Source organism: Nomascus leucogenys, chromosome 13 (genome assembly GCF_006542625.1).
Source record: "Nomascus leucogenys isolate Asia chromosome 13, Asia_NLE_v1, whole genome shotgun sequence".
Lineage (NCBI taxonomy): Eukaryota > Metazoa > Chordata > Mammalia > Primates > Hylobatidae > Nomascus > Nomascus leucogenys.
Window position 1 is genome coordinate 29,399,557 of NC_044393.1, and position 24,696 is coordinate 29,424,252.

At 44.9% G+C, this 24,696-nt stretch overlaps 1 protein-coding gene across 1 annotated transcript in view; it reads left to right on the forward strand.

Annotated features, from left to right (window-relative positions):
* The window catches only part of PIGU (phosphatidylinositol glycan anchor biosynthesis class U), a 118,238-nt gene that overhangs the window by 24,618 nt on the left and 68,924 nt on the right, over positions 1-24,696 (forward strand). The window contains exons 3-6 of the mRNA XM_003273553.3: positions 8,361-8,420; positions 9,484-9,546; positions 15,703-15,812; positions 19,298-19,398. Of these exons, the coding sequence (XP_003273601.1) occupies positions 8,361-8,420; positions 9,484-9,546; positions 15,703-15,812; positions 19,298-19,398 (334 nt within the window). The remainder of the gene's footprint in view (positions 1-8,360; positions 8,421-9,483; positions 9,547-15,702; positions 15,813-19,297; positions 19,399-24,696) is intronic.

Below are 24,696 nucleotides of genomic sequence, written 5' to 3' on the forward strand. Positions count from 1 at the left end.
CTTCTTCCCAGACGGGGCGGCCAGGCAGAGGCGCTCCTCACTTCCCAGACGATGGGTGGCCGGGCAGAAGCGCTCCTCACCTCCCAGACGATGGGTGGCCGGGCAGAGGCGCTCCTCACCTCCCAGACGATGGGTGGTCGGGCAGAGGGCTCCTCACTTCCCAGACGGTGGGTGGCCGGGCAGAGGCGCTCCTCACTTCCCAGACGGTGGGCGGCCGGGCAGAGGCGCTCCTCACTTCCCAGACGGTGGGTGGCCGGGCAGAGGCGCTCCTCAGTTCCCAGACGATGGGTGGCGGGGCAGAGGCACTCCTCACTTCCCAGACGGGGCGGCCGGGCAGAGGCTCTCCTCACTTCCCAGACGGGGTGGCCGGGCAGAGGCGCTCCTCACTTCTTCCCAGACGGGGCGGCCAGGCAGAGGCGCTCCTCACTTCCCAGACGATGGGTGGCCGGGCAGAAGCGCTCCTCACCTCCCAGACGATGGGTGGCCGGGCAGAGGCGCTCCTCACCTCCCAGACGATGGGTGGTCGGGTAGAGGCGCTCCTCACTTCCCAGACGGGGTGGCCGGGCAGAGGCGCTCCTCACTTCCCAGACGGTGGGTGGCCGGGCAGAGGCGCTCCTCACTTCCCAGACGGTGGGTGGCCGGGCAGAGGCCTCCTCACTTCCCAGACTGGGCGGCCGGGCAGAGGCGCTCCTCACTTCTTCCCAGACGGGGCGGCCGGGCAGAGGCGCTCCTCACTTCCCAGACGGGGTGGCCGGGCGGAGGCGCTCCTCACTTCTTCCCAGACGGGGCGGCCAGGCAGAGGCGCTCCTCACTTCCCAGATGATGGGTGGCCGGGCAGAAGCGCTCCTCACCTCCCAGACGATGGGTGGCCGCGCAGAGGCGCTCCTCACCTCCCAGACGATGGGTGGCTGGGCAGAGGTGCTCCTCACTTCCCAGATGGGGAGGCCGGGCAGAGGGGCGGCCGGGCAGAGACGCTCCCCACCTCCCAGACGGGGCGGCGGCCGGGCTGGGGCTGCAATCCCAGCACCCTGGTAGGCCAAGGCAGGCGGCTGGGAGGCGGAGGCTGCCGCGAGCCCAGACCACGCCACCGCACTCCAGCCCGGGCAACACCGAGCACCGGCTGAGCGAGACTCCGTCTGCAGTCCCAGTACCTCGGGAGGCTGAGGCGGGCAGAGCACTCAGCGTCAGGAGCTGGCGACCAGCGTGGCCAACATGGCGAACGCGCGCCTGCAGCCAAAGGAGAAAAAGCAGGCAGAGGTGGTGCGCGCCGGCAGTGCCAGGCAGTCCGCGGCGCCGGCAGCAGCAAGCCGAGTAGATTGCAGCCTGGGCCACAGAGGGGAAGAAAAAGAAAGAAAGAAAGAGAGAGAGAGAGAGAGGGAGGGAGGGAAGGCCACTTTCTTGATTGTAATGGTTTTATGGATGTATACATAGGTCAAAATTTGTCAAATTGAGGCCAGGCACGGTGGCTCATGTCTGTAATCCTAGCACTTTGGGAGGCCAAGGTGGGAGGATTGCTTGAGCCTAGGAGTTTAAGACCAGCCTGGGCAACATAGTGAGACTCTGTCTCTCCCCCAAGGGGGGAAAATAATTAGCTGGTTGTGGTGGCATGTGCCTGTAGTTGTAGTTACTCAGGAGGCTGAGGTAGGAGGATCGCTTGATCCTGGAAGGTCTAAGCTGCAGTGAGCCATGATTATACCTCTGCACCCCAGCCCGGGCAACAGAGTAAAACCATGACTCAAAAAATGAAAATAAAAACAAACCAAATAGCTGGTACTACAGATGCATGCTACCATGCCCAGCTAATTTTTTTTTTTTTTTTTTGTAGAGATGGGGGTCTCACTTTGTTGCCCAGGATGGTCTCAACCTCCTGGCCTCAAGTGATCCTCCCACCTCAGCCTCCTGAAGTGTTGTGATTGCAGGTGTGAGCCACCGGAGCTGTCTGGAACCTGGATTTAAATGCGAATCTGACTCCAAAGTCTTTGTTCTTTCTACCATGCTAACTTGTTCTCACTAAAAAGTCTGTCAATAACCTCTACAGTGTTATAGGACATATTCGTGCATATGGTTTAGTGTTGGGAAGAGGTGCTCCTAAGTCATCAGTATGGGCTCACTAAAACCAAGTCATGCGCTTCCCTTCTGGTTCTGGTGGATTGGTGAACGGGCTTGCAGTAGCAGACCAACCTACCTGCCACGAACAACTAGAAAAGCAGGAAAGTACCAAGAGAGCCAGGACTCCAGGGACTAAGATCCCAGAGGGGAAAGTACAAAAAGTAATACGAACAGTCTGAGCTGCTTTGTCCTTGAACCATTTACCAATTTGTAAGTGACACAGGTGGAGAAGCAGAACAGAAATTGGCTGGCTAGAGACCAAGAAGCTAAGCAGAGCTATTGGCAGTCTCAGGGTGCTGGGGAAATACCAATTTGAGTGCAGGACCAACCAAAATGACAAGGCTCTGGTAAAGGACTTGCCTTTAGGCTGGAACTTCTGAAGGACTACACTCTAGGAGTAAGGGTAGACCAATGTAGACTAGTTTTACAAAGACTAAATCCAGCTTCAAATTAGCTCAATCCCTGAAGTGAAACAACTATATTGTAATTACAGCTTAAAGAAATCTTTTCCAGAAGAAAATACCCTCATCCAAGCTGCTATAGTTTGTCATACACAATGTCTGTCATTCAATAAAAAATTACCAACCATTGGCTGGGCATGGTGGCTCACACCTGTAATCCTAGCACTTTGGGAGGCCGAGGCTGACAGATCACCTGAGGTCAGGAGTTCAAGACCATCCTAAGCAACATAGTGAAATGCTGTCTCTATTAAAAATACAAAAATTAGCCAGGCATGGTGGTGCATGCCTGTAGTCCCAGCTACTCGGGAGGCTGAGGTAGGAGAATCACTTGATCCTGGGAGACAGAGGTTGCAGTGAGCCAAGAACACGCCACTGCATTCCCGACTGGATGACAGAATGAGACTCCTTCTCAAAAAAAAAAAAAAGAAAAGAAAAAAAGAAAAAGAAAAAATTACCAAGCATAATAAGAGACAGAAAAAATAGACAATAAAAACAGATTTACAGGTGATGTAGATATTGAAGTTATCAAACTACTTGGACTTTAAAATAGCTGATCAGCCGGATGCAGTGGCTCACGCTTGTAATCCCAGCACTTTGGAAGGCCAGGGTGGGCAGATTACTTGAGGCCAGGAGTTCGACCAGCCTGGCCAACATGGTGAAACCCTGTATCTACTAAAAATACAAAAAGTAGCTGGGTGTGGTAGTGTGTGCCTGTAGTTCTAGCTACTTGGGAGGCTAAGGTGGAAGGATTGCTTGAGCCCAGGAGTTGGAGGTTGCAGTGAGCTGAGATTGTGCCATTGCACTCCAGCCTGGGTGACAAAGTGAGACCCTTCCTCCCCCCCAAAAAAATAAAATAGCTATGATCAATGATTAATATGTTCAAGAAATAACAGAATAATTTCACCAGGGTATGTAAAAAATGAATCAAATGGAAATTCTAGAAATGGAAAACATAATAAATTAAGAATGTAAGGCCAGGCGCAGTGGCTCACGCCTGTAATCCCAGCACTTTGGGAGTCCGAGGCAAGCGGATCACGAGGTCAAGAGATCGAGACCATCCTGGCCAACATGGTGAAACCCTGTCTCTACCAAAAATACAAAAACGTAGCCAGGCATGGTGGTGGGCGCCTGGAGTCCCAGCCACTCGGGAGGCTGAGGCAGGAGAGGAGAATGGTGTGAACCCAGGAGGCGGAGCTTGCAGTGAGCCGAGATCGCGCCACTGCACTCCAGCCCGGGGGACAGAGCGAGACTCCGTCTCAAAAAAAAAAAAAAAAAAAAAAAAAACAGAATGTAATAGATGGGGCCGGGCACGGTGGCTCATGCCTGTAAACACCAGCACTTTGGGAGGCCAACGTGGGCAGATCACTTAAGGTCAGGAGTTCAAGACCAGCCTGGCCAACATGGTGAAACCCTGTCTCTACTAAAAATATAAAAATTAGGCAGGCGTGGTGGCATACGCCTGTAATCCCAGCTACTCGGGAGGCTGAGGTGGGAGAATTGCTTGAACTTGGGCACTTGAACCTGGGAGGCGGAAGTTGCAGTGAGCTGAGATTGCGCCACTGCACTCCAACCTGGGTGACAGAGCAAGACTCTGTCTCAAAAAAAAAAAAAGAATGTATAGATGAATTTAGCAGCAGATTACACAAAGCTAAAGAGAAGATTAGTAATATGGAAGATAAAGTCTATTGAAAATACCTAGATTCAAACTTGGAGAGAAAAGGATAGAAAACACAGAAAAAAAAAAAAGTAAGAGATCTGAAACTCCGTAAAACAGCCCAACTTATACATCAGTGGAGATCTAGAATGGGAGAAGAGACAGAACGAGGCCGAATCAGTATTTGAGGAGATTATGGGTGAAATTTTTTTCAACATTTACTAAGATTTTTATTCAGGAAGCTCTATAAACCCAAGCAGGAGAAAGTCAAAGAAAAATGTATGTGATTTTGAACATAAGTTCAAAATAAAAATGCTCAGACTGAGCGCAGTAGCTCACGTCTGTAATCCCAGCACTTTGGGAGGCCAAGGTGGGTGGATCATGAGGTCAGGAGTTCGAGACCATCCTGGCTAAGACAGTGAAACCCCATCTCTACTAAAAATATAAAAAATTAACTGGGTGTGGTGGCACGTGCCTGTAGTCCCAGCTACTCGGGAGGCTGAGGCAGGAGAATTACTTGAACCTAGGAGGCGGAGGTTGCAGTGAGCTGAGATCACGCCACTGCATTCCAGCCTGGGGACAGAGTGAGACTCCATCTCTAAATCAATCAGTCAGTCAGTCAATCAATCAATCACATCTTAGGTCAGGTGCAGTGGCTCATGCCTATAATCCTAACACTTTGAGAGGCTGAGGCAGGCGGATTGCTTGAGCCCAGGAGTTCAAGACCAGCTTGGGCAACATGGCAAAACTCTGTCTCTACAAAAAATACAAAAATTATCTGGGTGTGGTGGCGCACATCTGTAGTCTCACCTACTCAGGAGGGTAAGGTAGTGGGGTCACTTGAGTCTGGGAGGTCAGGGCTTCAGTGAGTCATGATCGTGCCACTGCACTCCTGCCTGGCCGACAGAGTGAGACTTTGTTTCAGGAAAAAACCCCAAAAACAAAAACAAAAAATTTTGCATATAAGGACACAGAAAGGTGGAAAGTAAAATGACAGAAAAAACTGTATTATGCCGACAGCCCAAAGAGGCTGATGTAACTATACTATCAGATCAAGAATATTTTAAGACAAGAAACCTTACTAGAGATGAAGAAGATTATTTGATAATGATAAAAAGATCACTGCACCCAGAAGATATAGTAATTCTACATAGAACTGCATCTAATTACATATCTCCAAAATACATAAAGCAAAAATGGCAGTCACAGTAGGGGATTTTTTTTTTTTTTTTGAGACAGGGTCTCACTTTGTTGCCCAGGCTGGAGTGCAGTGGCGCAAACAAGGCTCACTGCAGCCTCAACCTCCCTGGGCTCAAGCAATTCTCCCAACTCAGCCTCCCAAGTAGCACGGATTACAGGTGCATGCTACCTCACCCAGCTAATTTTTTAAATATTTTGTAGAGGCAGGGTTCCACTATGTTGTCCAGGCTGTTCTCAAATGCCTAGGCTTAAGTGATCCTCCCACCTCGGCCCCACAAATTGCTGAGATTACAGGCATGAGCCACTGTGCCTGACTGGGAGATTTTTAATATAACTCTTTCAGTCAGTGGTAGAACAAAAACAGACCAAAAAAATCAATAAGGATATAGAAGATTTGAACAAATCATTAGCAAACTGAGCCTACATGTCATATATAGAATGATGCAGCCATAGGTGTTAGTATGCATATTCGAATGTACCTGCAGCACTTACCAAAGTTGACCATATAATGGACCGTTAAGCAAGTCACAACACATTTTAAATGATTGCAGTCATATAATGTATTTTCTATTACCACAAGAGAGTTAAGCCAGAAAGAAATTATAAAAATATAAAAAGAATGGGAGGCCGAGGCAGGCAGATCATGAGGTCAGGAGATCAAGACCAGCCTGGTCAACGTAGTGAAACTTCATCTCTACTAAAAATACAAAAAAAAATTAGGCCGGGCGTGGTGGCTCATGCCTGTAATCCCAGCACTTTGGGAGGCCGAGGCGGGTGGATCACAAGGTCAGGAGTTTGAGACCAGCCTGGCCAAGATGGTGAAACCCCATCTGTACTAAAAATACAAAAATTAGCCAAGTGCGGTGGCGCGTGGCTGTAATCCCAGCTACTTGGGAGGCTGAGGCAGGAGAATCTCTTGAACCTGGGAGGTGGAGGTTGCAGTGAGCCGAGATTGTGCCACTGCACTCTAACAACAGAGCAAGACTCTGTCTCAAACAAACAAAAAACGGCCGGGCGCGGTGGCTCACATCTGTAATCTCAGCACTTTGGGAGGCCGAGGTGGGTGGATCACCTGAGGTTGGGAGTTCGAGGCTAGCCTGACCAACATGGAGAAACCTCATCTCTACTAAAAATACAAAATTAGCCAGGCATGGTGGCTGAGGCAGGAGAATCGCTTGAATCCGGGAGGCGGAGGTTGCAGTGAGCTGAGATCGTGCCATTGCACTCCAGCATGAGCAACAAGAGCGAAACCCCGCCTCAAAATAAATATATAAATAATAAAAAAAATTAGCTAGGCGTGGTGGCAGGCACCTGTAATCCTAGCTACTGGGGAGGCTGAGGCAGGAGAATCATTTGAACCCTGGAGGTGGAGGATCTTGCAGCAAGTGAGATCGCGCCACTGCACACCAGCCCTGGCAACAGTGCGAGACTATCTCAAAAGAAAAAAAAAAAAAAGAAAGAAAACTCCTAAGTATTTGGAAATTGAACATGGTACATTTTAAAGTAGTCTCAAAGAAGAAATGTTACTGGAAGTTAGAATATATTTCAACTGAATGATATTGAAGAAAATGGCTGGGCACAGTGGCTCCCGCCTGTAATGCCAGCAGTTCGGGAGTCTGAGGCAGGTGGATCACTTGAGGTTAGGAGTTCCAGACCAGCCTGGCCAACATGGTGAAACCCAGTCTCTACTAAAAATACAAAAATTAGCTGGGCGTGGTGGCAGGCGCCTGTAATCCCAGCTACTCGGGAGGCTGAAGCAGGAGAATCACCTGAACCCAGGAGGCGGAGGTTGCTGTGAGCCAAGATCGTACCACTGCACTCCAGCCTGGGTGACAGAGCGAGACTCCATCTCAAAAAAATCCAACATATCAAAACTCGTGTGATACAGCTAAAGCCATACTCATAGGAAAATTTATTGCCTTAAACAATAAAAAATGAAATACTATGAACAATTTTGTCAGTAAGCTTGAAAATTTAGATGAAATGGACAAATTTCTAGAAAAACACAACTTACCTAAATTGACAAAGTAAAAACAGCAAATCTGAGTGTTTTATCTATGAAATAAATTGAATCTGTGATTTAAAATATTCTCTCAAAGAAAATCCAGGCAGAGATGGCTTCACAGTGAGTGAATTTTCCCAAATCTTTGAGGAAGAAATAACATTAATCTTTTCTGAACTATTCTCAAGAAAATAAAGAAAAAAATATTATACAAACTTATCAGAGAACAGAAGAAGCTCATTTTGTGAGTGAAATGGAATCAGCAATCTTGGTCTGTTGTGGAATTCCCCTCGGCTATTATATATGTCTTAGAACTACAGTTCACCTCTTACCTTTAGTGTGTTGACTATATATATATTTTTTTTTTTTTTTTGAGGTGGAGTCTCGCTCTGTTGCCCACGCTGGAGTGCAGTGGCGCGATCTCGGCTCACTGCAAGCTCTGCCTCCCGGGTTCACGCCATTCTCCTGCCTCAGCCTCCCTAGTAGCTGGGACTACAGGCGCCCGCCACCACGCCCAGCTAATTTTTTTGTATTTTTAGTAGAGACGGGGTTTCACCGTGTTAGCCAGGATGGTCTCCATCTCCTGACCTCGTGATCTGCCTGCCTCGGCCTCCCAAAGTGTTGGGATTACAGGCGTGAGCCACTGCGCCTGGCCAGTGTGTTGACTATTCTTTAATGGTTATTTAACACATCAGACTTTATTTCCTTTACTCAATTCAACAGATAGTCCCAGCAGCACAAAATGGTCCGGCAGTACTAAATTATTATCCCCTATATGCACACTGGCCAGCTGGCATAGAACAGTATTCCAGGAAGGAGAATACTAGCATAATATTTTGCCGACATAATAGTTTTCTCCCCACTGTCTACTCTGGAAACTGGTAATAGTAAGGTTTAACTTAATTTTTTTTACATGTCTGTTTTTTTTCTGCAGACTCCATTAATAATATACCTCTTTCATTTCCTAATTGACTATGCTGAATTGGTGTTTATGGTAAGTAACCTTCCATATAAAATTGATATGTATGTATTTTTAAATTTTATGGTTTATTGTCTCTCTCTCTTTGTTTTCTTTTTTTTTTTTTTTTTTTTTTTTTTGAGATGGGGTCTCACTGTGTTGCCCAGGCTGGTCTTGGACTCCTGGACTTAAGTGGTTCTCCCATTTCAGCCTTCTCAGCTGCTGGGACTATGGACACATGCCACAGTGCCCGGCTTGTCATCTTGTTTTTAAGAAAAAAAAAAAAAATACATATCTTAGGAACTCAGGAGTTTCTCAGAAAATAAAAGCAAAAACTTATGTCTTTACTTTGAATTCATGGAACTGTGGCAGTATTATGGAAGTGTGAGGAATAGTTTCTGATGTGTAACCAGTTCCAAATACTTATTCTTTTTAGAATTTGGTTTCTGGACTATATATAGTCTTGAATTTTCTAGCTCTGAGCTTCTGTGATTGGCTTTAATTGTGAAGCCAGTGTGGAGGGCATTCTGAATTTCCTAAGCATTTTGCCAAGAGATTCTGTGAGTCATTACGGAAGAAGCGGACACAGGCTTGAGGCTTTCAGGGGTGAGAAGCTTCAGAATTGGGATGACAGGTCTATGTTTTGAGAGCATAGTAATTTGAAACACTTGCCTAGGATTTAAAATTTGAGTCAAGAAATACCCAGGAAGCCCACTGAGGTCTTCCTTAGTAATTATAACAAATGCTATTTATTGAGGACCTACTGTGTGCTAGGCACTTGACATACATCAGGCCTGCAAAGCAGTGGGTATTATTTCCATTTTACAAAAAACATAAGTATCTTGCAATTCTAGAGCAGATATTGGCCACTAAACTGAAGTGAACCTAGATGGGTCGTGATCCTCAGGGATTTCCAGTTCACCCTCCCTGAATGGGCCTTATCTTTGGGTAGTCAAAGTGAGGGTTGAAGTTCTACCTGATTGTAAGAGTCCAGTACTTGGTAGTCCATCACTATCTCAAAACTCCAAGCCCTGGTAGCACTCTAGTACTCTTACACTTACTGTGTTCTATTTCCTATTATTTCTCTTTCTTTTGACAGATAACTGATGCACTCACTGCTATTGCCCTGTATTTTGCAATCCAGGACTTCAATAAAGTTGTGGTAAGTAGTTTATGGGTGGGACAAAGCTGGTGGAATTTGGTAACCTTCTGGTCTTTGTTATTACAAAGAATCAAAGATCTTATACTTAAGGATCCAGCTGCTTTAAAGTGCTAGGACATGACGGTGAAACTTCTGGCCTGTTCAGCCAGCTCTGGAATGATCAACCCCAAACCCACAAGACAGCTTTACTAACAGATAAAGAAGGGTCAGCTTCATCTATGTAGCTTATTAATAACTATTAATATCCACACACCTGTGCAAGTTCAGACTCCTGGAGTAGTGCTGAACAACAGTTATATTACCTGTCGTTAATGAGGACCCTTAAAAATCTTCTAGTCCTTTCACCAGTCTTTTTTTTTTTTTTTTTTGCATAGGAAGATAAATATAGCTTTTAAGTCACTGTTATGCCTATCTGAGGTACAACTGGATTCTCAATGTCATTTCTGTCTCCCTGCAGAAAGTAATCGTAATTGGAAAATTTGGCATGTATTAAATGCCTGATATAAACTTCAGTCTTAATCCATATGTAATAGCCAAGGAGAATTGCATAGTGGGACCATTCTTCTTTTCCTGGGGTCTGAGAAAGTTAACAGATTAACCATGTGTACTACCCATGTAGTTATATGGCTACAATACTCCTTGATCGGCTGGGAGCCACTGAGAGAGAAGATTTAGGCTGGGGTGAAATAAGGCTGCATCTCATTGGCATTGTCTGTTTGTGGTTCATTTTAGCTTTTGTTACTGATAAAACCAGAAATAGCAGTCTGCTTTTCTGTGTCACTGGTCATCAGTGACAGATGAAGCTGGTGAATTCTAGAATTTTAGACCTCAGAGAGATTTTAAAAAATATCTAGACTGAGGGTTCTTAACGTGGGGTTCATTTATAGCCTTAATGGGCCTATAAAACTGTGGAAATGGTGTGAAGAATTATATGTGTATGTGCATATGTCATTGTTTCCAAGAGTTCATAGCTGTTATTGGTGTGCGGTCTTTGACTCTTCCCCTAAAATTAAGAACTATATTTTAGGGACTTAGTATCACCAAGACCAGGGAGTATATATCTTAAACTAATGGAGCATATCTTGAAAACTTTAGGGGCTGAGATGAAATGCTTTAACAGGATTCTCTTGAGGGCTGTAGATGAAATAATTGGGCATAGGATTCATAAGCTGAGGAATTTAGAGATAAATTAGCAGTGACTATTCTCTTCTCCGAAATAGGTTGGGTAGGTAGACAGTCTCTACCAATAATACAAAAATTAGCCAAGTGTGATGGCATGCACCTGTAATCCCAGCTACTTGGGAGGCTGAGGCATAAGAATCAATTGAACCCGGGTGGTGGAGATTGGAGTGAGCCAGGATCGCGCCACTGTATTAGGCTGGGCAACAGAGTGAAACTTTTTGAGAGTGAATCTCAAAAAAAAAAAAAGACTAGGGAAAAAATAAACTTGTGTGTGTGTGCATATATGTATATATATATATATATGATATATGTATATGTGTGATATAGATATGAATAGCTGAGGCAGGATTGGTAGCTTTCATCTAAGACCACAATTACCCAGATCTTTATAACCAAAATGTAAAACTGAAATGTGTTTTAATGAAAGTTGATTAGTTGCTAATGCCATATGTATTTTTTTTTTTTTCCTGCTCAGTTCTCATCAGAAAACCTCTCACACTCCCCAGTTAAAACAATTTTTTGCTTAAGACCAGCCTGGGCAACATAGTGGGACCCTGTCTCTACAAAAAATTCTTTAAAAAATTAGCCAGGAGTGGTGGTATGTGCCTGTAGGCCCAGCTACTCTGGAGACTGAGACAGGAGTATGGCTTGAGCATGGGAGGTCAAGGCTGCATTGAGATGTGGTCGTGCCACTGCGCTCCCGCCTGAGTGACAGAGTGAAACACTGTCTCCAAACAAAACAATTTTTAATGGTAGGGGTAGTTTATGAGGAAGCAACGAAACTAGGTTTCAGTTAATTGCCTAACAAAGTCAGGCTTCAATGTCAATAGGAGAGATGCCTTTAATTTAGAGCACCAATAATTTGTTTGTTATTTCTGAGTTTATTTGGAAATATATAGAGATTTTTGGGTTTTTTTCTTTGCATGATTTAAAGAGGGAGAGAGAAAGCCAAACGGTGTTGTCAATACCCTGGTTTTTAGTGCACCAAGACATTCTGTTATTACCAAGACTGAAGTAAAATTTGGAATGTTTTTGTTTTTCCACTTTTAGAGTTCAGACTATTAGAACATTAGGTTTCTTCATCAGAATAGGAGTTTTATGTATGCTCTGTCAAAAATTAACTCATTCTAAATGGCAGATTTTGATGATACTAACATACTACTGTGGATTTAGATGGGATAGCAGCATGTCTTCCTCTAAATCTTCTTCCCTTTGTCAGAAGGGTTCATATCTCATAGTCTGGGAAGTATTTAAATCTTGGTACGATTTGAGTCTTTTTATCCTTGGTAATGAAACTATGTCTACACACAGATGCATCCAGGAGAACTATAGGGCAGAGAGGGGACTGCACCCCCACCCCCTCTCCAGCTGTTAGCCTGTGGACTGAATGCTGATGGTGACCAGTTGGTTATCATGACATTTTACATCTATCTCACTTGACAAAAACAATGTTAGTCTAGTCTGTCCTTTGCTGAGATGGTGCTTCTTGTTTGGAACTCAGAATTTGTGTTAAGAGAGCTGCAGGTGGTTTGATAATGGGTGATAAAAACCTGTGTCCCCTTAATGTGATTAGAAGGTTGTAAATTTGGAGGCTAGGCTCCTGAATTTGGAATGTGCTGAGGCTAACAGTTGGAGAGGAGTAGGGGCAAGGGTGGAGTGTTTCCTCTCCCCCACCCCACCGTAGTTTTTGGGGAGGCAAATGAACGTAGATGCAGCTTCAATGATTAGAAAAAGCCCTTTATAGCTGGACGCTGTGGCTCACGCCTGTAATCCCAACACTTTGGGAGGCTGAGGTGGGCAGATCACGAGGTCAGGAGTTCAAGACCAGCCTGACCAACATGGTGAAACCCCTTCTCTACTAAAAATGCAAAAATTAGCTGGGCGTGGTGGTGGGTGCCTGTAATCCCAGCTACTCGGGAGGCTGAGGCAAGAGAATCGCTTGAACCTGGGAGGCGGAGGTTGCAGTGAGCTGAGATCGCAACACTGCACTCCATCCTGGTGACAGAGCAAGACTCTGTCTCCAAAAAAAAAAAAAGAAAGAAAGAGGAAAAAAACAAAGAAAAAGCCCTTTATTTGAAGTAGGGGAATTATGTCCTTGCAAAACCTATCTTTCAAGGGACCAGGAAAGCGCTGTATAGAGGAGTGGGTGGAAGGAAAGGAAGACTCTACCCTGGAGATTTTTAAAAATTAAAACATTTTGATTTTTTAATATAAGATACATATGGAAAAGCATACCATCTGTCTACAAGCTGATTAGTGATCACAAAGGTAAGATATCCAGGTCACTATCCTTCGCATCACTTTTAATCTCTCCTGTCATTGTTTTAAATCTTATCATTGTCAAGACTAATGATTGTTTCTAGAAATATCGATCTTCAGATTTTAATGTATACCCTAACTTCATTTTATACTTAAATTTTCTTAAGGTGTGTGTGTTTGTGTGTATGCGCGTGCACACGTGTGTATAATTTTAAAAATTTCCATTGATTTTAGCCACTTTCCTGTCTCTAGCTGGATGCAGTAGGGATGTTTAAAAGGGATTTTGTCTACACTTAGGGGAGCTGATATTGGGCCTATGAGGAGAGCCATAATAGTGCCTGTGCTGCTGAAATTGAGGGAGACAAGAAAGCTGAGAATGTGGGGATTGCTGATCTGTGTGCCTTCCCACCTGGAGACTCTTTTCAGAAGATCTTTCTGTTTTAAAGTATTTGAGAAGATTGTGGTTATAAGGAAGTATTTATCTTCCATTGCTGGCACAGTGTCACCTTTGCCCAGGATGTACACATCCCTGGTAATTGCCTCTTTCTCTCAGTGCAGCCCTGCTGGCTGGCTTCCAGCCTGGGGAATGGGTCTGCATTCCCACCTGTCTGTCTGGCTGCCCCTGGATGAACTCTGTTCCTTTCTCACAGCCTTCTTTGTGGAGCTCACCCACTCCAGGTGGCCTTGTTTTTGCTGCAGAACTCTAGACATCTTAGCTAGTGAGGCTGCCTTCCTGCTACCACTGCTGCAGCTGTCCTCAGTAAGCACTTGATTGCTGAGCCAGCCCCCTTCTGTGTGGTAAAAGCACCTTGGTTTATATTTTGTCCTTTTAATTAAACAACCCCAGCTGTGAATGGCACCATAAATCTTACTGATAATTCCCAAGTTAAGTTGGCTTAACTTGGACTCTGCCAACTGTGAGTAGAACAGATGATCAAAGGGAGGTTTTTGAAGTTTGTTTCAGGTTTTCAGATTAAGCCTCTACCTAAACCTATGCAAGTTTAAACTGAAAGGTGGTCTTCTAAAAATATTTTTTGGTTAATTTTTTTTAATTTTGAAAGACCTAAGACATGCAAAAATACATAAAGCATAGTACATACTTTTGAACCTATTTTCAGGCTGAAAAAAATTTATTCCTACAGCTCTCTCTCTCTCTGATGCTTTCATCTCCCTATTTCCCCTCCTACCCAGTATCTGAATCTAGTGGTTATCATCCATACACATGGCCTTGACTTTTACTATATATGGTACTACATAACACATAGTGTTATTTTTTATTATTTTTTATTTTTTTATTTTTTGAGACGGAGTCTTGCTCTGTCGCCCAGGCTGGAGTGCAGTGGCGCGATCTCGGCTCACTGCAATCTCTGCCTCCCAGGTTCATGCCATTCTCCTGCCTCAGCCTCCCAAGTAGCTGGGACTACAGGTACCTGCCACCATGCCTTGCTAATTTTTTGTATTTTTAGTACAGATGGGGTTTCACCGTGTTAGCCAGGATGGTCTCGATCTCCTGACCTTGTGATCTGCCTGCCTCGGCCTCCCAAAGTGCTGGGATTACAGGCGTGAGCCACTGCGCCCGGCCCCCAACACATAGTATTATTTTACATGCTTTTAACTTTATGTAAATGTCACATGCAGTATATTTTCTAGTGTGATCTGCTTTTTACATCATTAAATTTTTAATCCTTCACAGTTAAGCACAGCTATCTTGGCTCCTCTGAAATACTCTGTTTTCTAATAGATGGCAGCATTGATTTTATATTGTCTAAATGAGATTCTTTGATCATTAAATCAACAGGGCCACCGATTTTGGTTTGAGAGGCTTTCTCATCTATATTCTGACCCATGTTTGCTTATAAGGTTGCCTACCTTTTTTTCATTCTGAAACACACCCATGAACTTGTTAAGACACACCAGTGGAAGGCAAGAGCTTTCCACCCCCATCCCACTCCCTATTAACTATCCAGCTGCCCACGCACACCCAGCTTTCCTCCTCTTGATCATCGTGGCCATTCTACACCTCCTCTGTGGAAATAAAACATAACCCAAGATACTGTGACATTTGGGATCATTCTACTTTGCTTGACAATACTTCTTCATGGATGGAACTTTGGAGTCTTTAGGCCACTGATGATAACTCTTCAAATGGCTAAGAACTTTGCTTTGCCAGCACGTCATTCATTTAGCCATTCAACAGACATTTATTGTTTGTCCACTGTGCCAGGTGTTAGGCATACATGGTAAGCAAATAAACATGGTCCCTGCCCTCATGGAACTCTTAGTCTAATGAGGGAGACAGACATTAGTCAATTATATAAATAAGTGAAAAAGTTATTAACTGTGAACATATATGAAAGAACATATATAATAGGGGGATTTTACCTGGGTGTGGGGTAGTGAGGGAAAGTGTGCCTTCCTAAGGAAATGATGATTTAACTGAGATCTAAGGACCGTGTGGGAGTTAACCAGGGAAAGAGAAGAAGAAATTATTCAAGGTCAAATGCAAAGGTCTGGGAACAGGAGGGACACAGCATGTTCATGGTGCTGGAACCCAGAAAGGGGATGGGGAGGACCTAGTGTGAGATGAGCCTGGAGAGGTAGGGCCAGACCAGGCAGGGCCACGTGGGCTATGGAAAGGACTTTTGTCTTCAGCATAAAAACAATGGGAAGTGAATTGTTTCATGTGTTTTATCTTTTCCTTTCTTTTTTTTCTAGTTTAAAAAGCAGAAACTCCTCCTAGAACTGGACCAGTATGCCCCAGATGTGGCCGAACTCATCCGGACCCCTATGGAAATGCGTTACATCCCTCTGAAAGTGGCCCTGTTGTAAGTATTCCCTGACAAAACAAGGCTTAGTGCCAACAAATGCGAGGAAAATCTGATGAGACTTTCCCATGTTGTTTGTTGTATTTTTGGAGATTTGCAATCTTAGTCATCAAATATTTGCTGTAGTTCTGTTGCACAACTGGGCTCTGTTGTTCTGGCCAGCAAAAGAGACAGAGCCATTCTGTCTCTCTTGGGACAAAGACTCACACAGGGCTGTGTACAATCAAACCCTTCACAAGTGCTTTTTGACTCCATGCTGATCTGGGTTCCAGCCTACTTATAACCAGTGTTTCTAAAGTTCTTCAATTGTGATGTATGGATTAAATAAAAGTTTGGTTTTTATGTGGCTGCTATTTCAAGCAGCTCTTATGTTTCGTGTACAGTAAAGTCCCCCATTTGTAGCTCATAAAACTAAAGTGCCAAACAGATGCATTCCAGCTGGGTGACCCATGTGGAAGACTGGAACTTATTGAGGCTCTATGAAAGAATTCTCCAGGGAGTACCCAGTGCTACCATTAAGTTGTACTCTTTTGGGTTATTCCCATTTATCTTCCTGAGATAGGCAAATGTGAATAATTATTCAATCCACTAATAGTCATTGAATATTAATAATATACCAGTTTCTAGGGGTATATAGTAAACAAGACAAACAAGTTTCCTCGTGGAAAAACACACCCTTAGAACTTCAGAATTAGAAGGGGCCTTGTGAGACTAGTTTACTCAACCCTCTGCCTTGTGTGTGGATTTCCTATTCCCTATTAGATCTCTATGCAGCCGCTTCTTGAACGTCACCTGCTATTTAGAAATGGCTTTTTTTTCTTCCCACCAAATAGTTTTGGACTATCAGTTCAAATCTATGCATTTCAGAAATATTGGTGGGATCTACCTTAATAGAACCAGAAATTTAGCAACTTTATGAATCCCTTATGGACTTATATGTGTCCTGGGGGTAGTTTTGTAATAGCAGCAGCTGTTTCTTTAAAGATTATGTAACAAGCCTGTGGCCGGGCGCGGTGGCTCATGTTTGTAATCCCAGCACTTTGGGAGGCCGAGGTGGGCAGATCACGAGGTCAGGAGGTCGAGACCACGGTGAAACCCCATCTCTACTAAAAATACAAAAAAAAAAATTAGCCGGGTGTGGTGGCGGGCGCCTGTAGTCCCAGCTACTCGGAGAGGCTGAGGCAGGAGAATGGCGTGAACCCGGGAGGCGGAGCTTGCAGTGAGCCGAGATCACGCCACTGCACTCCAGCCTGGGTGACAGAGCGAGACTCCGTCTCAAAAAAAAAAAAAAAAAAAAACAAGCCTGTCTGTAATTGCTGAAGAAAACTACCAGCAATTTCTAGGCCTTTGGCTGTAGAACTGCTAATGTCACAGTCGTGGGAGGTATTGGATTTAAGGTCTTTATTTGTGAATAATAATCATCATCTCTTCCTGAGACACTGGCATGTTTCTTCCTATCTGATAACCAGAATTATGTAACTAGTCTACCTTTTCACTTTATCTGCCAGGAAACTCAGAGCCGAATTTGAAGCTGATTACTATAGTGCTGTAGAATATCCATTTGGTGGTCCTTCCATTGCCTTTACTGTCTCCTTTTATTTATGTTTTCCTTGCTCTTGATTATTTATTTATTTTTTTTTTTTTGAGACAGAGTCTTGCTCTGTTGCCCAGGCTGGAGTGCAGTGGTGCAATCTCGGCTCACTGCAACCTCCGCTTCCCAGGTTCAAACAATTCTCCTGCCTCAGCCTCTGGAGTAGCTGGGACTACAGGTACCCGCCACCATGCCTGGCTATTTTTTGTACTTTTAGCAGAGATGGGGTTTCACCATGTTGGCCAGGCTGGTCTTGAACTCCTGAGCTCAAATGATCCACCAACCTCGGCCTCCCAAAGAGCTGGGATTACAGGCGTGAGTTATTGCTCCTGGCCGATTCTTTATTTGTATTTGTACTTTGCTGTTATTTTTTATTATCTGTTCTTTGTTTTTTTGAGATGGAGTCTCACTCTGTCACCCAGGCTGGAGTGCAGTGGTACAATCACAGCTCACTGCAGCCTCCACCTCCTGGACTCAAGTGATTCTCCCACCTCAGCCTCCTAAGTATCTGGGACTACAGGTGTGTACTACCATGCCTGGCTAAGGGTTTTTTTTTTTTTTTTTTTTTTTTAGTAGAGACAGAGTCTTGCCATGTTGGCTAGGCTGGTCTCGAACTCGAGCTCAAGTGATCCACCCACCTTGGCCTCCCAAAGTGCTGGGATTACAGGTGTGAGCCACCATGCCCAGCCTATTTTTTATTATCTGTTCTCTCTTTTTTTTTTTTTTTTTTTTTTGAGACTGAGTTTCACTCTTGTTGCCCAGGCTGGAGTGCAATGGTGCCATCTTGGTTCACTGCAACCTCCGCCTCCTGGGTTCAAGCGATTCTCCTGCCTCAGCCTCCCGAGTAGCTGGGATTACAGGCATGTGCCACCACGCCTGGCCAATTTTGTATTTTTAGTAGAGACAGGGTTTCTCCATGTTGGTCAGGCTGGTCTCAAACTCCCGACCTCAGGTGGTCTGCCTGTGTCGGCCTCCCAAAGTGCTGGGATTACAGGCGTGAGCCACTGCGCCCGGCTTGTTCTCATCTTAGCTGCCTCAAATCCTTTGTGGAAGCAGGATAGAAATAAATACAAACAATTTGTTATGACTATCTAAGATTTCCCTACTCACAAGCATTTCGAATTCATTTTCTCAGTTCATTCCTTCCCACCTCAGGAAAACACTAGGTGTTTCAGCTTATTAACTCCTTCCTGGTGAGGGTCCAGATGTCCTTTGAAGTTCTGTAATACCTGACTTGTTGAGCTCAGTAGATACTTATTCTGTCCTTGGGGTCTGGCTCAGTGGATTCTGTTTAACTGCCAAGAAGGCTACATCTAAGCTGCTTTAACTCTTGGATTGGCATGACCTGTGTCAGGGCTTAGGAACCTGACTGAGGAAAATATACTTTCCTGGTTCTCAGAGGTAAATGTAGCTATTCTTAAGATATGTGGCTCTGTGGGAATTGGTAGAATTTTATCATTTTTTGAAATCTAAAATAGTAAAAAGAACATTTATAGAGCTAGAAAGACCTGATTTTGAATGTATTTATTAGTTTGTGAGATTTTGGGCAAGTCCCTTTACCATTGAGACTCAGCTGCTTCTTGAACGTCACCTGCAAACGTTTCCTCATCTGCAAAACTGGAATGATGTTATTGAGAGTTATAGGATCCCTGTGATGATTAAATACTACAGTTTTCCATATACCCCATAGCACAGAATAGGCAGTCCATGTTCAGTACCTTTCACTTATCAGCTTCAACCCCTACTGTATTCTCTTTTACTTGGGGGAACTCATTTCTAGGAAGCTGCCTTCCTTTGCGTAAGCTTTTAGTAAATCTCTTGTAACTTCCTGGCTGTAATGGCGAGGGCTCCTTGGTCAGGATTACTAATGCCAAATATGTTTGTTCTTCCCCAGCTATCTCTTAAATCCTTACACGATTTTGTCTTGTGTTGCCAAGTCTACCTGTGCCATCAACAACACCCTTATTGCTTTCTTCATTTTGACTACGATAAAAGGTAAGGCCCTGAAGGGAGAGTACAAAGCTCAGTCCCTGATTTATGCAAGATTTTGCAACACTTATGCTGTGTGTGTTTTTTTTTTAATGCAACCCTTAAAAACGTTTTTAAAAATTACACAAGTAATACAAGATTATTTAGAAAATGTAGACAAGGCAAGAGAAAAAAATTAAAACATCTTGAAAACTTAACTGCTCAGAGAGTCACTGTTAACATAGTTTTAAAAAAAAGTTCTAGGCCAGGTGTGGTGGCTCATACCTGTAATCTCAGCACTTTGGGAAGCTGAGGCAGGAAGATCACTTGAGCCCAGAAGATTAAGACCAGCCTGGGAAACATAGCAAGACCTTGTCTCTGCAAAACATAAAAAATTAGCCTGGCACAGTGGCATGTACCTGTAGTCCCAACTACTTGGGAGGCTGAGGCAGGAGGATTGCTTGAACTTGCAAGTTTGAGGCTGCAGTGAGCTGTGATCATGCCACTGCATTCCAGCCTGGGTGACAGAGTGAGACCTTATCTCTAAAAAAAAATTTAAAAAGGTTCTAAAAGGCTTATGATTAGAATAGCAGCCTTCCTTTTTCTTCCCACCCCTAGTTCAAGTTCTTTGAAGCAACTGCTTTCTTGCTTTTGCTAGTATTCCATATTTCTAAATAAGACCTTATATTGTATTTCCTTAATTATAAATTTTAGACATTATTTGTTGCACTCCCATCATGGATAGTGATAAAGATTTAGCTCTTTGGGGCCAGGTGCGGTGGCTCACGCCTGTAATCCCAGCACTTGGAGGCCAAGGCGGTTGGATTGCCTGAGGTCGGGAGTTTGACCAGTCTTGCCAACGTGGTGAAACCCTATCTCTACTAAAAATACAAAAAAAAGTAGCCGGGCGTGGTGGTGTGCGCCTGTAATCCCAGCTACTCAGGAGGCTGAGGCAGGGGAATTGTTTGAGCCAGGTAGATGGAGGTTGCAGTGAGCCGAAATTGCGCCACTGCGTTCCAGCCTGGGCGACAGAGCAAGACTCCATCTCAAAAAAAAAAAAAAAAAAAAATTAGCTCTTTGATCCCAACATCCCATTTTCCCCTTTGCCTGATTTTCCTGTAGTAGTTACACCATGGTTTCTTGTTTGTTTGTTTTGTTTTGTCTTGTTTTGTTTTTGAGACAGGGTCCCACTCTGTCACTCAGGGCTGGAGTGCAGTGGCAGTCATGGCTCACGGAAGCCTTGACCTCCCCAGCTCAGGTGATCCTCCCACTTCAGTCTCCTGAGTAGCTAGGACTACAAGCGCCCGCCATCATGCCTGGCTAATTTTTGTATTTTTTATAGAGACAGGGTTTTGCCATGTTGCCCAGGCTGCTGTTGAACTCCTGAACTTAAGCGATCCACCCTCCTTGGCCTCCCAAAGTGCCAGGATTATAAGCATGAACCACCACACCTGGCCGACATATAGTTTTTATTGAATCAGTATCAGCACCTACATTTTACGACACTGTGTATGTTATTCCACTGCTGGGCAAAGTAGTAACTATGACTACATTTTTCTTCTATGTACTACCTTTTATTTTTCCTGGGGTTAATAAGTGTCTTTTATTGCTTGTTTGGTTTTTTGCTTAGTTTTTGGGTGCCAATCACTGTTTTATTCCCTAGTTGCTCCACTAGATCTGTCAACTACCTAACAATGTTCTTTTTTTTTTTTTTCCTTTTAACAACACTTAAACACATCGAATAGTTTATAGGTTTTATTGTTTTTCTGGGGATTTTTCTCACACATCTTTCATCCTACCCCAGTCTGTCCTGGTTGTTCTCTGGGCCTGGTATAAAGCTGTCATACTGAAACTTACCTTCATAAATCTCCTATTCTGTATCCCTCCTCTCCTGGATTCTTTCTCTTTTTTATTGATTTTTTTTCTGTTTTTCTGAAGTACTTTCTCAGTAATTGTCTAAGAAAGGGTGTATGAAGGCTGAGCGCGGTGGCTCACACCTGTAATCCCAGCACTTTGGGAGGCCGAGGCGGGTAGATCACGAGGTCAGGAGTTCAAGACCAGCCTGGCCAAGATGGTGAAACCCCATCTCTACTAAAAACAAAAATTTAGCCGGGCGTGGTGGTGGGCATCTGTAATCCCAGCTACTTGGAAGGCTGAGGCAGAGAATTGCTTGAATCTGGGAGGCAGAGGTTGCAGTGAGCCAAGATCACGCCACTGCACTCCAGCCTGGGCGACAGAGTGAGACCCTGTCTCAAAAAAAAAAAAAAAAAAAGGGTGTATGAGATATATATTTTGAGTTATTTCATGTCTAAAAAATATCTTTGTTCTGGTTTAGCACCAAATTAATAGTTGGGTAGGATTGAGAATTCTAGACTTGAATAACTTTTCCTTTAGAATTTTGAAGGCATTGCTTCATTGTCTTCTAGTATCTTGGTAGCTATTGAGCAGTTTTATGGTCATGGATATAACCCAGTTTTTTGTTTTTTTTTTTCTGAAATATTTAATATTTTCTGGCCAGGCACAGTGGCTCAAGCCTGTAATCCTAGCACTTTGGGAGGCTGAGGCAGGAGAATCTCTTGAGCCTAGGAATTTGAGACCAGCCTGGGCAACATAGTGAGACCTCGTCTTTACAAAAAATAAGCAAAATTAGCCAGGTGTGGTGGCATGCGCCTATAGTCCTAGCTACTTTGGTGGCTGAGGCAGGAGGGTCACTTGAGCACAGGAGGTTAAGGCTACATTGAGCCAAGATAGCGACACTGCACTCTAGCCTGGGCGGCAGAGCGAGACCGTACCTCAAGAAAAGGAGAAGAAAACACGGTGAAACCCTGTCTCTAAAAAAAAAAAAATATATATATATATATAAATAAAAATTAGCCGGGCATGGTGGCTGACACCAGTAGTCCCAGCTACTCAGGAGGCTGAGGCAGGAGAATGGCGTGAACCCAGGAGGCGGAGCTTGCAGTGAGTCGAGATCATGCCACTGCACTCCAACCTGGGCGACAGAGCAAGACTGTCTCAAAAAAAAAAAAAAAAAAAAAAAAGGAGAAGAAAAATTAAGTGTCTTCTTTTTATCCTGAGCGTTTTGAAATTTTGTGATGCTATGTCTGGACGTGGGTCTTTTTAAATTCATTATGCTGAGCACTTGGTAGCCCCTTTCAGTATGGAAACTAGTGTCTTTAGTTCTAGAGGGTGTTCCTGAACAACTTTTCCAAATTCCACCTCTGTTTTCTCTGTCCTCTTGTTTTGGATGTTTATTGGATATTCGATTTTCTTTTTTTTTTCTTTCTTTTTTTATTATTAATTTTTTTTGCACACAAAACAATAAACATTTTCTTAAAATACATACAAACAAAAAGATGCGTATCAAACATATTAGGAAGGTTGCACATGGGAAGACGGGGAATAGAAATGGGGAGTGGGAATTAAAGAAAATAAATGAGAGAGGGACTTTATATGGATCAATGATAATAACTCAATCCTCTATTTGACAAAGAAGGAGAAGGAAGAGGAAGAAAAAGAAAGTGGGATAAAGGATCAGAAAGGGAGCAAACTAGAAAAAATTAGAGTATGACTCCAGGGTGGGCCTGTTTTGTTGTCACTGGGTTGGTTGGTTGGTTTGTCTGTTGTATTTTTCATATGTTTCGCCATGTTGGCCAGGCTGGTCTCGAACTCCTAGCCCGAAGTGATCAACCCGCCTCGGCCTCCCAGAGTGCTGGGACTACAGGCGTGAGCCACCACGTCCAGCCCCCACATTGCTTCTGGCCTCTGTGGTAGACCTCCCAGACGGGGCGGTCGGGCAGAGGCGCTCCCCACATCCCAGACGGGGCGGCCCGGCAGAGGCACTCCTCACTTCTTCCCAGACGGGGCGGCCGGGCAGAGGCGCTCCTCACTTCTTCCCAGACGGGGTGGCCGGGCAGAGGCGCTCCTCACTTCCCAGACGGGGCGGCCGGGCAGAGGCGCTCCTCACTTCCCAGACGATGGGTGGCCGGGCAGAGGCGCTCCTCACTTCCCAGACGATGGGTGGCCGGGCAGAGGCGCTCCTCACTTCCCAGACGATGGGTGGCCGGGCAGAGGCGCTCCTCACTTCCCAGCCGGGGTGGCCCTGCAGAGGCGCTCCTTACTTCCCAGATGGGGCGGCCGGGCAGAGGTGCTCCTCACTTCCCAGACGATGGGTGGCCGGGCAGTGGCGCTCCTCACTTCCCAGACGATGGGTGGCCGGGCAGAGGCGCTCCTCACTTCCCAGACGGGGCGGCCGGGCAGAGACGCTCCCTACCTCCCAGACGGGGCGGCGGCCGGGCAGGGGCTACAATCCCAGCACCCCGGGAGGCCAAGGCAGGCGGCTGGGAGGCGGAGGCTGCAGCGAGCCAAGACCACGCCACCGCACTCCAGCCCGGGCAACACCGAGCACCGAGTGAGCGAGACTCCGTCTGCAGTCCCAGCACCTCGGGAGGCCGAGGCGGGCAGAGCACTCGGGGTCAGGAGTTGGAGACCAGCCTGGCCAACATGGCGAAACCGAGCCTCCAGCCAAAGGAGAAAAAGCAGACAATGGTGGTGGCGCGCACCGGCAATCCCAGGCAGCCCGCAGGCCGGGGCAGGAGAATCACGGGAGCCGGAGGCAGGGAGTGTGCAGCGCGCCGACTAGATTCCAGCCTGGGCCACAGAGGGAAGAAAAGAAAAGAAAAAAGAAAGAAAAAGGAAGGGAGGGAGGGAGGGATATTCGATTTTCTTGATTGATCAAGTATGCGTATTTTATTTTCTATTGTTTTTCCCATCATTTTTACTTACTTTCTCTTACTTTTTCTAGGACATTTCCTTGTTTTTGTCTTCCAACTCCTCTATTGAGTTTTAAATTTTATTTATTACATTTTTATACATTTACATCTGGTCTCTAGTTGTTTCTTTGAGGCATCCTATTTTTATTTTATCACCACAGTATCCTCTATTATAGCTCTGATTGTACATATATATTTTCACTTTCTATTTGTTCCAAGCGTAGTCTCTTTGTCTTCCTGGTATTTTTTTTTTTTCTAATTGTTTATTTTGGGAGGATTTCTTCCATATGATTTTCTTATATGTATGGTAATCCTGGCTATCTGTTTCTATTTAAGAGTGAGACATGGCCTGGCACAATGACTCACACCTATAATCCCAGCATTTTGGGAGGCTGAGGTGGGAGGATTGCTTGAGGCCGGGAGTTCAAGACCAGCCTGGACAACATAGTGAGACCTCGTCTCTACAAAAAAAGGAAATTAGCCTGGTGTGATGGTACTTGCCTATAATCCCAGCTACTCAGGAGGCTGAGGCAGAAGGATTGCTTGAGCCTAG